This window comes from Osmerus mordax, chromosome 22 (assembly GCF_038355195.1).
Source record: "Osmerus mordax isolate fOsmMor3 chromosome 22, fOsmMor3.pri, whole genome shotgun sequence".
Lineage (NCBI taxonomy): Eukaryota > Metazoa > Chordata > Actinopteri > Osmeriformes > Osmeridae > Osmerus > Osmerus mordax.
The window spans coordinates 5,993,666-6,006,589 of NC_090071.1; the positions used below are offsets into that span (position 1 = coordinate 5,993,666).

At 40.8% G+C, this 12,924-nt stretch overlaps 1 protein-coding gene across 2 annotated transcripts in view; it reads left to right on the forward strand.

Moving 5' to 3' along the window:
- Positions 1-7,765, forward strand: part of zeb2b (zinc finger E-box binding homeobox 2b) — a 65,232-nt gene extending 57,467 nt beyond the window's left edge. The window contains exons 7-10 of one of the 2 annotated variants that reach the window (XM_067260603.1): positions 870-978; positions 1,191-3,184; positions 4,413-4,593; positions 5,721-7,765. In XM_067260603.1, the coding sequence (XP_067116704.1) occupies positions 870-978; positions 1,191-3,184; positions 4,413-4,593; positions 5,721-6,295 (2,859 nt within the window). In that variant the 3' untranslated portion in view covers positions 6,296-7,765. The remainder of the gene's footprint in view (positions 1-869; positions 979-1,190; positions 3,185-4,412; positions 4,594-5,720) is intronic. The other variant, XM_067260604.1, reaches the window with a different exon arrangement.
- The last annotated feature ends 5,159 nt before the right edge of the window (positions 7,766-12,924 follow it).

Sequence of the window (12,924 nt, forward strand, 5' to 3'; positions counted from 1 at the left end):
GGCGCTTGGCGGCCCAACTCCTGCTTGATCTTTGAAGGTTGCTGCTGTTTGAACAATCCTCCCTGTGTCCTGTGCACCACCATCTGTCTCCCCAGGAATGTGGGTAGAATCAGCACACCCCAGCAGTTGTCAGGCAGGATCAGGGGCTGGTTTCTCTGCGCTGAGAGATCTTTTGTATTTCCTAACCATTTAACATGCTCACCTCCCACTCTGAATTAATTGTGCATGCCTGGTGCGCCCATTTGCACGTACGTCGTTGTTGTTATTGGTATTATATTTTGATTTTTGGAGGCCTCGTTTGAATTGCAAATTTGAGGGGTGCAGCTGATGTTTACCTTTGAACATTTTATCAAGGCCCAGCCTACGCTGTGTATTCTCCAATTATTAAAGAGACGTTTGAGGATTCAAAAAGCACCGCCAATTAGGAAATATATGAATCTGTGAAAATGTGCAATTCTTTATGTACAATTAATTTACTGAGCAGGTATGTAAAAGGGAAGGCGTGTGAAATAGTTTGAATATTATTGGAGTGATTATCCCAAATTAATAAAAGTAGATCAGATTGCGGCATCTAATGAGGGAGAAACTGTCTAAAAAAAGACCCTTTCATGTATTCTATTTTTGAGCCTGCCAAACTCTAAAGGCATGATTCCTTGGCTCAAGAGCCAGGAAATTAAAAGGTATGTGATTCCCTCTGTTATTATCGCCACTCTTGTACTCCATCACTGAAATTGGAAGGAAAGAGGCAAGATGCTCTTTAGCAACACAAGCCATTTGGCTTGTTGACTGCTGACTGATTGTGATTATTTACTGAACTCTTCCCATGTAATGTTTGTGTGGAGCTCATGTGAATATCCTCTTCTCTGCAGCACCAACTGCTGAACCAGGGGGCTGGCAACCGCAAATTCAAATGCACAGAATGTGGCAAGGCCTTCAAATACAAGCACCATCTGAAGGAACACCTGCGGATTCACAGTGGTAGGTAGCAAGAGGGCTTGTGCACTCTTTTAATGTAATAATGTATAGCCATGAATTAAGACTGGGGTGAACTTAAATATCTGGATTTGGTCAGTCTAGCAATGATGGCAATATAGATTTGATTTAGTATATATACTGTATATACACTTTATACATTGTTACAAACAATGTATGTCCATGTCATGTATATCTGAATGTGTCTCTCTTTCCAGGTGAAAAGCCGTACGAGTGTCCGAACTGTAAGAAGCGCTTTTCCCATTCCGGATCCTACAGCTCTCATATCAGTAGCAAGAAGTGCATTGGTCTGATAGCAGTGAACGGGAGGATGCGAAACAACATGAAAACAGGCTCTTCTCCTACATCAGCCTCTTCCTCCCCCACTAACACTGCCATCACACAGCTGCGACACAAGCTGGAGAACGGCAAGCCCATGGGCCTCCAGGACCAGAACAACCACCTGAACATCAAAACAGAACCACTAGACTTCAATGACTACAAGCTAATGATGGCCTCCCATGGCTTTGGTGCACCTGGGCCCTTCATGAATGGAGGGATGGGAGGAAGCAGCCCCCTGGGAGTCCACAACTCAGCCCAAAGCCCCATGCCACATTTAGGATTGGGGATTGATTCGCAGCTCCTCTGCTATCCCTCCCTGGGGAACAACCTGAGTGAGGTGCAGAAGGTCCTTCAGATTGTTGACAACACTGTGTGCAGGCAGAAAATGGACTGCAAACCTGAGGAGATCACTAAGCTCAAGGCCTACATGAAGGAGCTTGGGAACCAAATCGAGGAACAGAAACAGGGGCTGACAGGGGCTTCCCCCGTTGGTCTTCCAGTCGTCAGCCATAATGGGGCCACCAAAAGCATTATCGACTACACATTAGAAAAAGTTAATGAAGCCAAAGCTTGCCTCCAGAGCTTAACTACAGACTCAAAGAGACAGATTAGCAATATCAAAAGAGAGAAGTCCAACCACATGTTAAATGCAGGTATTGAGGAGAAGATGCATGAGAACAACATCATGTTTACACCTTTTGCTTGCCAATTTTGCAAAGAAACCTTCACTGGTCCAATTCCTTTGCATCAGCACGAACGCTACCTGTGTAAAATGAATGAGGAGATAAAGGCCGTTCTCCAGCCCAGCGAGAACCTGATGCCCTCAAAACAAGGGATATATGTAGACAAGCATAACCACTTGCTGTCGTCCATGCTGTCGGAAAAGGGACTATCATGTCCCATCAACCCTTACAAGGACCACATGTCCGTACTCAAAGCATACTTTGCCATGAACATGGAGCCCAATTCAGAGGAACTACTGAAGATTTCTATAGCTGTTGGGCTTCCTCAGGAATTTGTCAAAGAGTGGTTTGATCAAAGGAAAATGTATCAATACGGCAGCGCAAGAACCCCTCCGCTAGAGAGAAACAACATTGATATGATCCTGGCCACAAATAATCACACCCCAGGTAAAGACTCAATGGTAGCTAGGTCACCAGTGTCTCTAGTCAAACACTCTGACCACATCACATCCTCTTCCATTGCAGAGCTCCACAACAACATCAACAATTGTGATAATCCTCTCAGACTCTCAAAAAACAACCAGTTTGGTGCCACCAAACAGATGGGCGAGAAATTGGACCATTCCCGGAGCAACACGCCCTCCCCCCTGAACCTCTCCTCCACATCCTCTAAAAACTCCCACAGTAGCTCATACACTCCAAACAGCTTAGCATCCGAGGACCTGAACCAGGCTGAGCCACTGGACTTGTCACTGCCAAAACTCATAAAGGAGCCTAAGCATGCCCTAACTGTAAAGAGCAGACCCAAACTCAACAGTATCGCTATTGACCATAACGGTGTTCCTTCCCCCCGCCAGCACTTCGAAGAGCCTTTGAACTTGGCCTATCTCAAGAAGGAGTTTGCCGGCTCCAACAACAATGGAAACCTCGACAAAAGCACTAGCCCCATGTTCGGCATTAACCCCTTTGGTGCCAAGCCCATGTACACATCCCTTCCACCACAAAGCGCGTTCCCACATGCCACATTCATGCCCCCAATGCAAGCCAGCATCCCGGGACTGAGGCCATACCCAGGCATGGATCAAATGGGCTTCCTACCACACATGGCCTACACTTATGCAACCGGAGCAGCTACCTTTGCTGAGATGCAGCAGAGGAGGAAGTACCAGAGGAAGCCAGGTTTCCAGGTAAATAAGCCACTTTCTTGAGTGGGTTTTATGATTTTTCTCCAGCTGATTCTCTAAATAGATCTGCTCATTGTGCCACTAATTAAAAAGTACTCGAGAGTGTGAAATGAGCATACTCACCTGCAGAACATTGAACCAGCAAAGTCGGGTAGATAACCAGCTGTGAAACAAGCCTGGTGGTGTGGCTCCCAAGCAGGCATTAGTGGTATTGGCATAACATGGGGTTTCCAAAGAATGGAATGTAGGATGTCAGTTGTTTCCAGACTCCTCCATGAATTGTCCTAACAACAGAATGCATGTAGCAGTAGTTTTCCAGCTGTTATGTTTATTACAAATAAAACTGTCCTGCTCCTGTTTACTCATGTACAGTATTTATAATTACATTTGAAGTAAAATGCAGATTGTGGAAACTGCTATGGCAAAGCTTGATAAACTAGAACTCTATGCCACTTTCTTATTTAAAAAAAGGAATGAAGCCAAAATGAGCCTCTATATTCAGATTAATAATGCACAGACTCCATGTTCATTAAAGCTGAATGCTGAAGGCTGTTTAACATAGAGGGAACCATTTTGATAAAAAGTATTAATAATGTTTCCTATTCTAAGTTATTAAATTAGATTTTAAAAATACAGCTACAGGCATTTAGCTTAAATTGATTGCAGAATGATAGTGCTCTGTTCTTTAAAAACAAGTGTGGTAGAATCATTGTCAGACCAGAACAAGTACTTTTAATGAGAGCATCGGTGCTTCTCAATAATGGTCATTTAGCGCTCATCTTGATTTAATCATTATGAGTTGGAAATTATAGGAATATGGCAATATGCACTGTAGAGGTCTTCTCTTGTTAATATGACCTGATAATGTAATAATATTTTCCCCATTAATTTAAGTTTAAGCCTATCAGGTTAATCTTCTCCATATGAAAGAACAGATAAATATAGAATTAACACCCTTTTATGTATAACATTAGATCAAATTTGAATGCAAATATATGAGCAAGGGAAAATTAATCACATTTTGAGTAGCGTCATGTCAGTCAAACCTTGCCTTTTGTATTTATTTCATAGAGATTTCTAAGAAAATGTTTAAATGTGTCTGCATAATTCATTTGATTGCATCAATGAAGTATCCTTAAACAATGTCAAAATAAGTACAATTCAGATGCTCTTACAAGTACACATCATTGTGTTGATTAGTGTGTATTGAAAGAGCTCTGTTATTTTGTAGGGGGAACTGCTTGACGGAACAGCAGATTATTTGTCAGGCCTGGATGACATGACAGATTCTGACTCCTGTCTTTCCCGGAAGAAGATTAAGAAGACAGAAAGTGGTATGTACGCGTGTGACTTGTGCGACAAAACATTCCAGAAGAGCAGTTCCCTCCTAAGACACAAATATGAACACACAGGTATATACTGTTCTAGACACTTACTTTACCCCATGCTTTTTAATGTTTGTGTTAATGAACCCTTTTGGTATTTTACTTTTCCCTTCTTTCTTGCTCTGTTCTTTTTCAGTTGTGTGTAAATTAAGACCTAACTTGTTTCTTCATTGACAGGGGTGTCCTTAACAATGAATATCTTTCAATTGGTTGCATCATTCTTTACAAGCATTATGCTATGCAGTGCTGTGTTCACTTGCAGACTACGTTCTGTCCGGTTGGAAGTGGTAGAAGAGTGTAGGCGAAGTATCATGGCCAGTGTTGTAGGCCTTACAGGGCTATTTCTGGCTGGAAATTGGCCAGATGTGCAGGTGTGCATGGCTCACAAGTGGGTGTCACAAACCAATTAAAATGCCGTAGGAGAAACTCAATCTAATGATTTGTGTCTGATAGACTGCTCTATTTCGTGCTGAGCTGTAGTAAATTCAAAGGGCGCAGGGAGGGCCCAACAGTTGTGTGTGTGATATGCGCAATGACCAGTAACACCATTGCAGGGCCAGGACCTTTATCTAGCCAGATAGTTTGGAGGCATGACGTAATGAAATCTCCCTCCATCAATGTGGGAAGCTTGGATTTCATCTTTCCCTATTTGCATTCTCATCTTCAACGGTGAACAGAGTAGTCCCCAAAGTAATCGTGCAATGGCATTATGAGATCATCAGAGAAGCAATAGGAGTCTCTCTTTCAATTCCATCCTCTGTTTGGTTATTTCATTGATACAGATTTGTGTTGGTTCAGTTTGTGATGGTTTATTTATGTTGTGTCCATCAGTATGGCACTTGTGCCAAAAATAAGTGTTTCTGATGCTGTTTCTCCATGTTTTAGCAATAGGAGGGAATTCCGTAATGTAGACACATGGATGCAAGCACATTGTCTGATTTAAGCTTTTTGTTCTCATTTTGAATAAGCATACAAGTTCATGAAGTTTGATGTGATGCTTTATTGTGCCCCTTTGCTTCATGCCATTCTAATCATCAGAGTTTTCTTTAAGTATGTCTTCATTTTGATCCTAATTGTTTTGATTTTATAATGTAACTGAACAGTAGTGAGCTGGAAACTCATGTCTCCTTTCCTGTTGTCTTTTGTCTCCCCAGGTAAACGGCCACACCAGTGTCAAATCTGCAAGAAAGCATTCAAGCATAAGCATCACCTTATCGAGCATTCAAGACTGCACTCGGGTGAAAAACCATACCAGTGTGACAAGTGTGGGAAACGCTTCTCTCACTCTGGCTCATACTCCCAGCACATGAACCATCGCTACTCCTACTGCAAGAGGGAGGCCGAGGAGAGGGAGGCAGCAGAAAGAGAGGCTCGTGAGAAGGGCCACCTGGAGCCCACAGAGCTGCTGATGAGCAGGGCTTACTTACAGGGCATGACGCCTCAGGGTTACCCGGACCTGGAGGACAGAGAAGGCATTCTGAGGGACAGTATGAACGGAGGAATACGAGAACGTGTGAAGGAAGTTGAAGAAACGTACGCAAAGATCGGAAGGAGGGAGGACGATTTTGAGGAAGAGGAGGAGGAGAGCGAAAACAAGAGCATGGACACGGACCCAGACACGTTGAGGGATGAGGAGGAGAACGGAGAGCACTCGATGGACGACAGTTCGTTAGATGGCAAAACAGAAACCAAATCTGATCACGAGGACAATATGGAGGACGGCATGTAATTAACTACTGCATTCAATAGCTTCCCATGATATTTTCTGTTCAGTATTATTACCTGCTTGGTTTAAAACACACTGCTGTGTTTAAGCTGTACATGCACGTGCCTGAAGCTTCTAGGAAGCTTTCACTGAAGGACTCATGGCTGGTATACAGTATGTCTGCCCAATGAAACATTGATTTGAAGTTTGATTTGGGTAGGGGAGGGGTTAGTTTAAGAAGCTGCATTATGCAAACATGAAAAATGAATACATTAATGAAATTTTAAAATTGTACAGTATTAAGGCCTAAAAATATGTGTGGTGCTAACATCCTAAAACCCTGTGTTTCATAGTATTTATAGCACAACTAGTGACTTGTACAAATTGCACTCCGCTTCTATAATCACTACAAAAATAATAAAAAGTATTGCCTATGTATATATTTATACAGTGTTGAAAAGAGCAGTAGTGTCCACACTACAGTCCATCAGTATTATTGCTTCTCTTTCACTTAATGTGTTTATAGTTTTGCCCTGTCGTCAGGCCAGCTAGCCACACCGTTTTAGGCCTCATAATTGTTTTATGTGAAGGAACTTAACAAATACTTGTATTTAAGATATTAAAGTCTTAAAGAGACCTTGAAATTAAGGGAAATGGTTTGACAAAACAGCATAGGGAAGTGGTCAAGTGAACAATGAAGGAGACAGCCGAAGCCTTATATGCAAACCTTTTAACCTGTGTGTTTCTGCAAGTGCCATCCTTGTATTGTGTAAAAGGAAGGTGACGTGATGTGTTACCTTTTCACCAGCTTCAGTATTAAAAAAATAGTTAGCCTTGTTCTTTTAGGCACCCATGTCAGTATTAGAACAATAGGCAGCAGTTCCTTAGTTTACATTATGTTGTGCAATTTTCAGGTTTTTCTTTCCTTTAACTTTTGTCAGTATTACACCAAACCATTTTTGGAACAACAAAATTGCATTCATTTTATTTGTAGGTTGAATAACATTTTATTTATGTGGCCCATTTTATATTTCCTAATTTTATTTATTTCATACTGTAGTGTACAGTACTATAGTTCTTCAATATATAGATATATTTTAGTAAAAAGGAACAGGCGCTGATCTTAGGGGCAGATTTTACGTGAAGAGAGCATTTATTGTGTTTTGAAACATTACTTGTGAAATGCGAATTTTCAATTTCATTTCATTTTCTTTCCTTAATTTTCCAGTGACTGGAAATTCCAAATTTGGGAACTTTTATACAATATTGTGAAAACACTGTATTTTCGACTGAAAAATTCCACTTTCTTCATCTTGTTTTTTTTGTTGTTTTTTTTTGTTGTTTTTGCAAAAAAAATGAAGAGGGACTGTTAAAATACAATGTATGATACCATGACTGAAGAAATCTTTCTTGAATTGTCTTTGTAAAAGTATTATTGAATTTTTAATTTGTAATTTTTCTTGGAAATGACCATGCTCGAATAAAGTAGCCAAATTACAGAATAAAAATTAACTGTTTTAACATGTGTTCCTTAAATGACCTATACAGCCTCGTACCACCAACCTTACGAAAGTGTCTCAAAGTTAAAAAGAAAGTGAGTTCCGCATTCTTTCCAGTGGGTACCAAACAATTCCTAATTATATTCAGAACATAAACACATAAAAACATAAGTTTGTATCACGGAATACGTTACACCCAAGGTGAACACCACCCGAAAAGTACATCAGTGTTAAGATAGCTTATTGCTGTTAACCACTCACACTGTGTATGCAAATTCAAAGCAACATCAAAAGGCTCAGATGAAAGGAAAAGGTCGAGCAATGCCAAATGCAGAACATGCTTTGCATATTCCAATTTTCATATTGATCCTGATGCCATCTGATCATTCAGTGCTATCCTTCAGATAAAAGGGTTGGTCTTAAATGATTATCTACTGAATTTGAGCATGGAGTTTAAACTGTTTCAGACCATCATCAGTACCATACATCTATGTAAACAAAAGAAGAAGAATGCTTGGAATACAACTAATTCTCCAGATTAGTTGATACATGTTTTTCTTATTGTAAGACAACATAATATATGATGTTTTTTTAACTTTGCTTTGAAAACAATTTAGAAAAAAATAGTCTAGCCTGTTGAGTTTTTGAAAAGAAAAACATGCTGTTGGGGTAACTCATAATGGTGTCATCTTGCCGTATGTTTTGGCCAGATTGGTGGTGCGTTTGGAACGGCTGAACTCTGATGATTCATCTCCATTTTACGTATAGGCTCTGGCGAGGTGTAAATTTTGCCTCAGGGTGCACAATTGGTTCCATGAATATATCCAAGTTTTACTATAGCTGAGTGACTAAATGTTGCCATTGGCTCGAAACACACAACGTACAAGCTCTCTGACACACTGTGAAAGAAATCCTGATTCCTATGCTGGACACAAGTCCTCCAAAGAACAAGATTTCTTAAATTCATACTTTCCAGAATTAAGAGAGCCACGTCGAACAAACCTTTGGTTCCAGGATAATACATGCATAGGCTTTAGCATTGAATAGCTGTGGCTAGGATGTCAAAGGTAGAGGAGAGATCAGACTTTTGACCTCATTAAATAATTTACATATTCCCATATGCCACCCATATCATTCTTGGGGTACATGAAGGACAGCCCTAGTGAAGGAGACTTGGACTGGGCACTGAGAGAGAGAAAGTTCAATGACAGGCATGGAGGAAAAGCACAAGTGACCAGTAGGGATTAGCCAATCAGAGTGTCAGAAGAGCAGCCAGCTGTTCCGTCTGGCCATAGCAAAAAGAGACCCAGAGCAGGTGGTGCATCTGTGTGCCAGTGGTGCGAAAAATAAAAATAAACAGAAAAAAGAACATAAAAGAAATTATCCTACTATAGTCCTACTAGAGTCCTTGAAGCACAAATGTTGCCCTTGGACTACAACCATGTCATATAGGTCATCTGCTGTTAGACAGGAGTGTCAGACGATGTGCAACCTGATGCCAAAGCCAAGCCAAAACTTGGTTTCAGGCCGTCATGGAGGAACCCCAAATCTAGAAGTAAAGGATTGAAATAGGCAAGCATGAGACCAGGATTTTTTTTATTGCTAAGTTCTTACAAATATTCCTATGAAAATTTTTGAATGGGGCTGGCTGTAACAACCATGAAATAAAAAACAGTTTTTTTTTGTGAACAGATTGTTTCGGCTTCAACTATAACCATATCAACTGTATGTGATTTTGACCGTGCAAACACAATATTAGCCCGGATAATGGTTGTGGCCTTCAAAACAATTTCATCTTTTGATTGTCAAGGTATGAAAGTGTCACTATTGGCAAACTGAATACCACCACTCTGGGATGAACAGAGGAGAACGTCTGCCCACATTCCCTCTGCTGATGAATGCAGCAGGTGCAAAGCGGGGAGGAGGCAGTGAAGGGCACAAAGACAACAATACTCTCCAAATCGGAGGGGGTTGGGGCGTTGAGTGGGACGGCTCTGCAAAGACCCCTGCATAGACTTTTATTATTTTTCATTTATCATTTGATGCACTTGTTCCCACCAATGAGCCATAGTTGGCAGAGTCATGGCGGCAAAGCAGTGTTTAGGAGAAGCTATTCAAGCTACGCCGGTTTTGTGTTACATCCAGTGGGACCTCTCAACCAATACACACACACTCACACACACACACACACGCAAACACACGCACGCACGCACACACAAACCATGTCCCCAGGAGACAGCTCTGACATCAGTGTTACCAATGGTACAATTTCAGGGTAGGCTCTCAATAAAAAATAATAACAATACTCTACCAACTGCATTTTTATGTTTCCCTATTCCACATCTGTAGGCTAAGTTTAACCTTTTCAATATCCTTTTTCAGCTTCACATGATGAAGATCTCCCCTCCTCTCGCTTTCACTTTCTCTTCTTCTTCTTCTTCTTCTTCTTCTTCTCTCTCTCTCTCTCTCTCTCTCTCTCTCTCTCTCTCTCTCTCTCTCTCTCTCTCTCTCTCTCTCTCTCTCTCTCTCTCTCTATCTCACTCTCTCTCACTCTCTCTGAGGGGAAAGTGATTATGTGTTTTGCCAATGCGTTTGTGGAATCTTTGATATGCACAAACACAGATTCTAATGTGAAGCAACAGCGGCTTTGGCTGACGGGTGATTAGAATGCTGGATCATGGCTATGTCTGCAGGGCCTCAGCTGGGCACAGGGAGCATCACTCATTACACACTTCGAGAGGAGTTTAATTCATGCAACAGCCCAGCATGCCAGTGAAGGTGTAATCATATCTATTTAAATCAGTGGTCAGTTATAGAGAAGACCATTATCTGTGCCACAGGCTGTCCTCTACGTGATTCAAACACAGACAAAGTCAATGTGACACTTCCTGAGGCCTATCAGTGGGAAAGTGAGCCAAAGTTTCCCATTGTAGGTATCCCAAACCAAGGTTTGGGATTTGATGACATCGTCTTCAAGTGCTCTTCTGTGCAAAACGTCAATGCTATCTACTACTCATATTCATTTCACTGCACACACCCTTTGCAAATGATGGTGATCCTTTCAAGATGGGCACATGCATTTTTAATGAATGCATCATGCAAATGGTGGAAGACTGCCTAGACTTTCCCATCACTAATATGTTACTGTCTGCCTGACTTAATTCAACATGGTCCCCAACATTATGTGACAGGAAAATGTCTATTTAAAGTGTCATACCTCACCAGAGACTGAATGCCGTTCCAGCAAAGTTCACATAGACATTGACATCTCCATGTGCCCTCCTATTTGATGTTAGCTATTATCTGTTTGCAGTTTGTATGAAAGTAAACAGGATATCACTAATAGCCCAAATGATTGAGCTTCACATGTTCAAAATGCGCCCCGTAACCCTGAACAATGTTAAGCGGGAGCTCTGAAGAGGCTATTGCCAATTATTTTATGAGGTCAGTACATTGTTGCTGTATGATTATGCAAAGTAAAAATGCGTATGAGTTCGTAATGGACTCAGCACTGTTTTCACTCACTCCCTGGAAATGATAATTACATCACAGAGGGGGCAAACCTTTACAGCCAAACCTTTTAGGTGAAATGAAGTAAACGTAATTTAACGTATATATATATATCATTTCTTAACGCAAGCATTCCCATGTACCCTACAGGGATTAAATCTAATGACAGAAGTTAATTATATTAAGTGTAATTTTGAAAAACAGTTCATGAACTTCAAATTATACTTATCACTCCTTAATGCGCTTAACGGTAATTAAATTGCCTAATATGTCAAGAACGAAGGTGTAAAATAGCATGTACCTAAGCAAGGCCGGAGCTAACATATGGGCAATCTGGGCACGTGCCCATGGGCCCTTGGGCATAGAGGGGCCCTCCATCATCGGATATATATTATTTTATTTGGTACATAGAAACAGTCTACACAAGGCTTGCTTTGTTGTAGTATCTTTTAAATGCATAATTGTAAATGTAAATGATCTTCAGTCAGTCACGTCTGTCATGATTTGACTTCAGATCTTACATGCAAGTTTCTAACCCTAACCCTCGACCGTTTACCTTGACTGCTGATCTACCACAGGTCCTTCATTTCTCTCTTCTAATCTATATAGGAAAAGTTGTGTCAGACACTATAAGTCTCAACAGTTAATATTTTTAAGCGCTTGGCTCTATGTGCAAGGAAGTTCTGCATGCATTAGGCTTTCTTTAATTTAGGTGTGTTTCCTTTCTGAGAATCATTTAATGATTGGATGAAGTGTGTGGCCAGCACTTTTGAAGTGTAATGACTCTAAATCATGCTACTCATATTGCTAGAAGGAAATGGTTCTTCTTTGATTCCTTAATCTGTAAAAAATATAAAATTCCATTCAATGTCAGACTGCTGTGTAGAAGCAGTTCAGCATTTCAGAACAGTTCAGCAATGCTGAACTGTTAGATTTCTTCATTACTAAATGAATCTGAGTCTACATTGTCAATATTATCTACCTTTTGTAGGTAATTTTCATGTAATGTTATGTTGCCTAAATGGCATTTGGTGTTAGAAAATGCATTCAGTAAGTGGCCTACAATATAACATCCTCTATTAAAGCTAGGGGTTCTTTCTCTGTGCAGTTTTTGGTTTAGATATTGTTTGATAAGAAAATTAATGTGGCATGTTTAGAAATCCATATTACTGAAACCCATACACACACACAAACACACACAAATTGCATCTCAGAAGCCAGACCCCCCTTTGCCTTTCTCACTAGTAATCATCTCCAAATTTGCACAGGAAAGAACTGGGAAGCCAATGAACTTGTGTGGGTGTTGTTTTTTTATTCATTAAAATCAAAGTTGGTGAATCCCATAGACCTCCAACGCCAGAGATTTGAATCCATGTTGAATCATCTTAAACACATGTTGAAAAAAGAAAAACAAGTTGGTTGTTCAGTATCTAGAAGAATCCTGGGAATCTTCAGTGTGCTGTGCAGAGGGAATACCTTGCTAGCTGGTGGTCCTCCTTGGCAGGCGCCTGCTATCAGCAGGGACCAGCCTGTGCTCTGTGAGGGAAAATGTTATGTGTGTAACAAAGCCGGTCTTACTGTAACTCTCCACATTTGTCCCCTGTGTGTAACATGAGGTACAACCTTCCAGGAAAAAAACTGAAA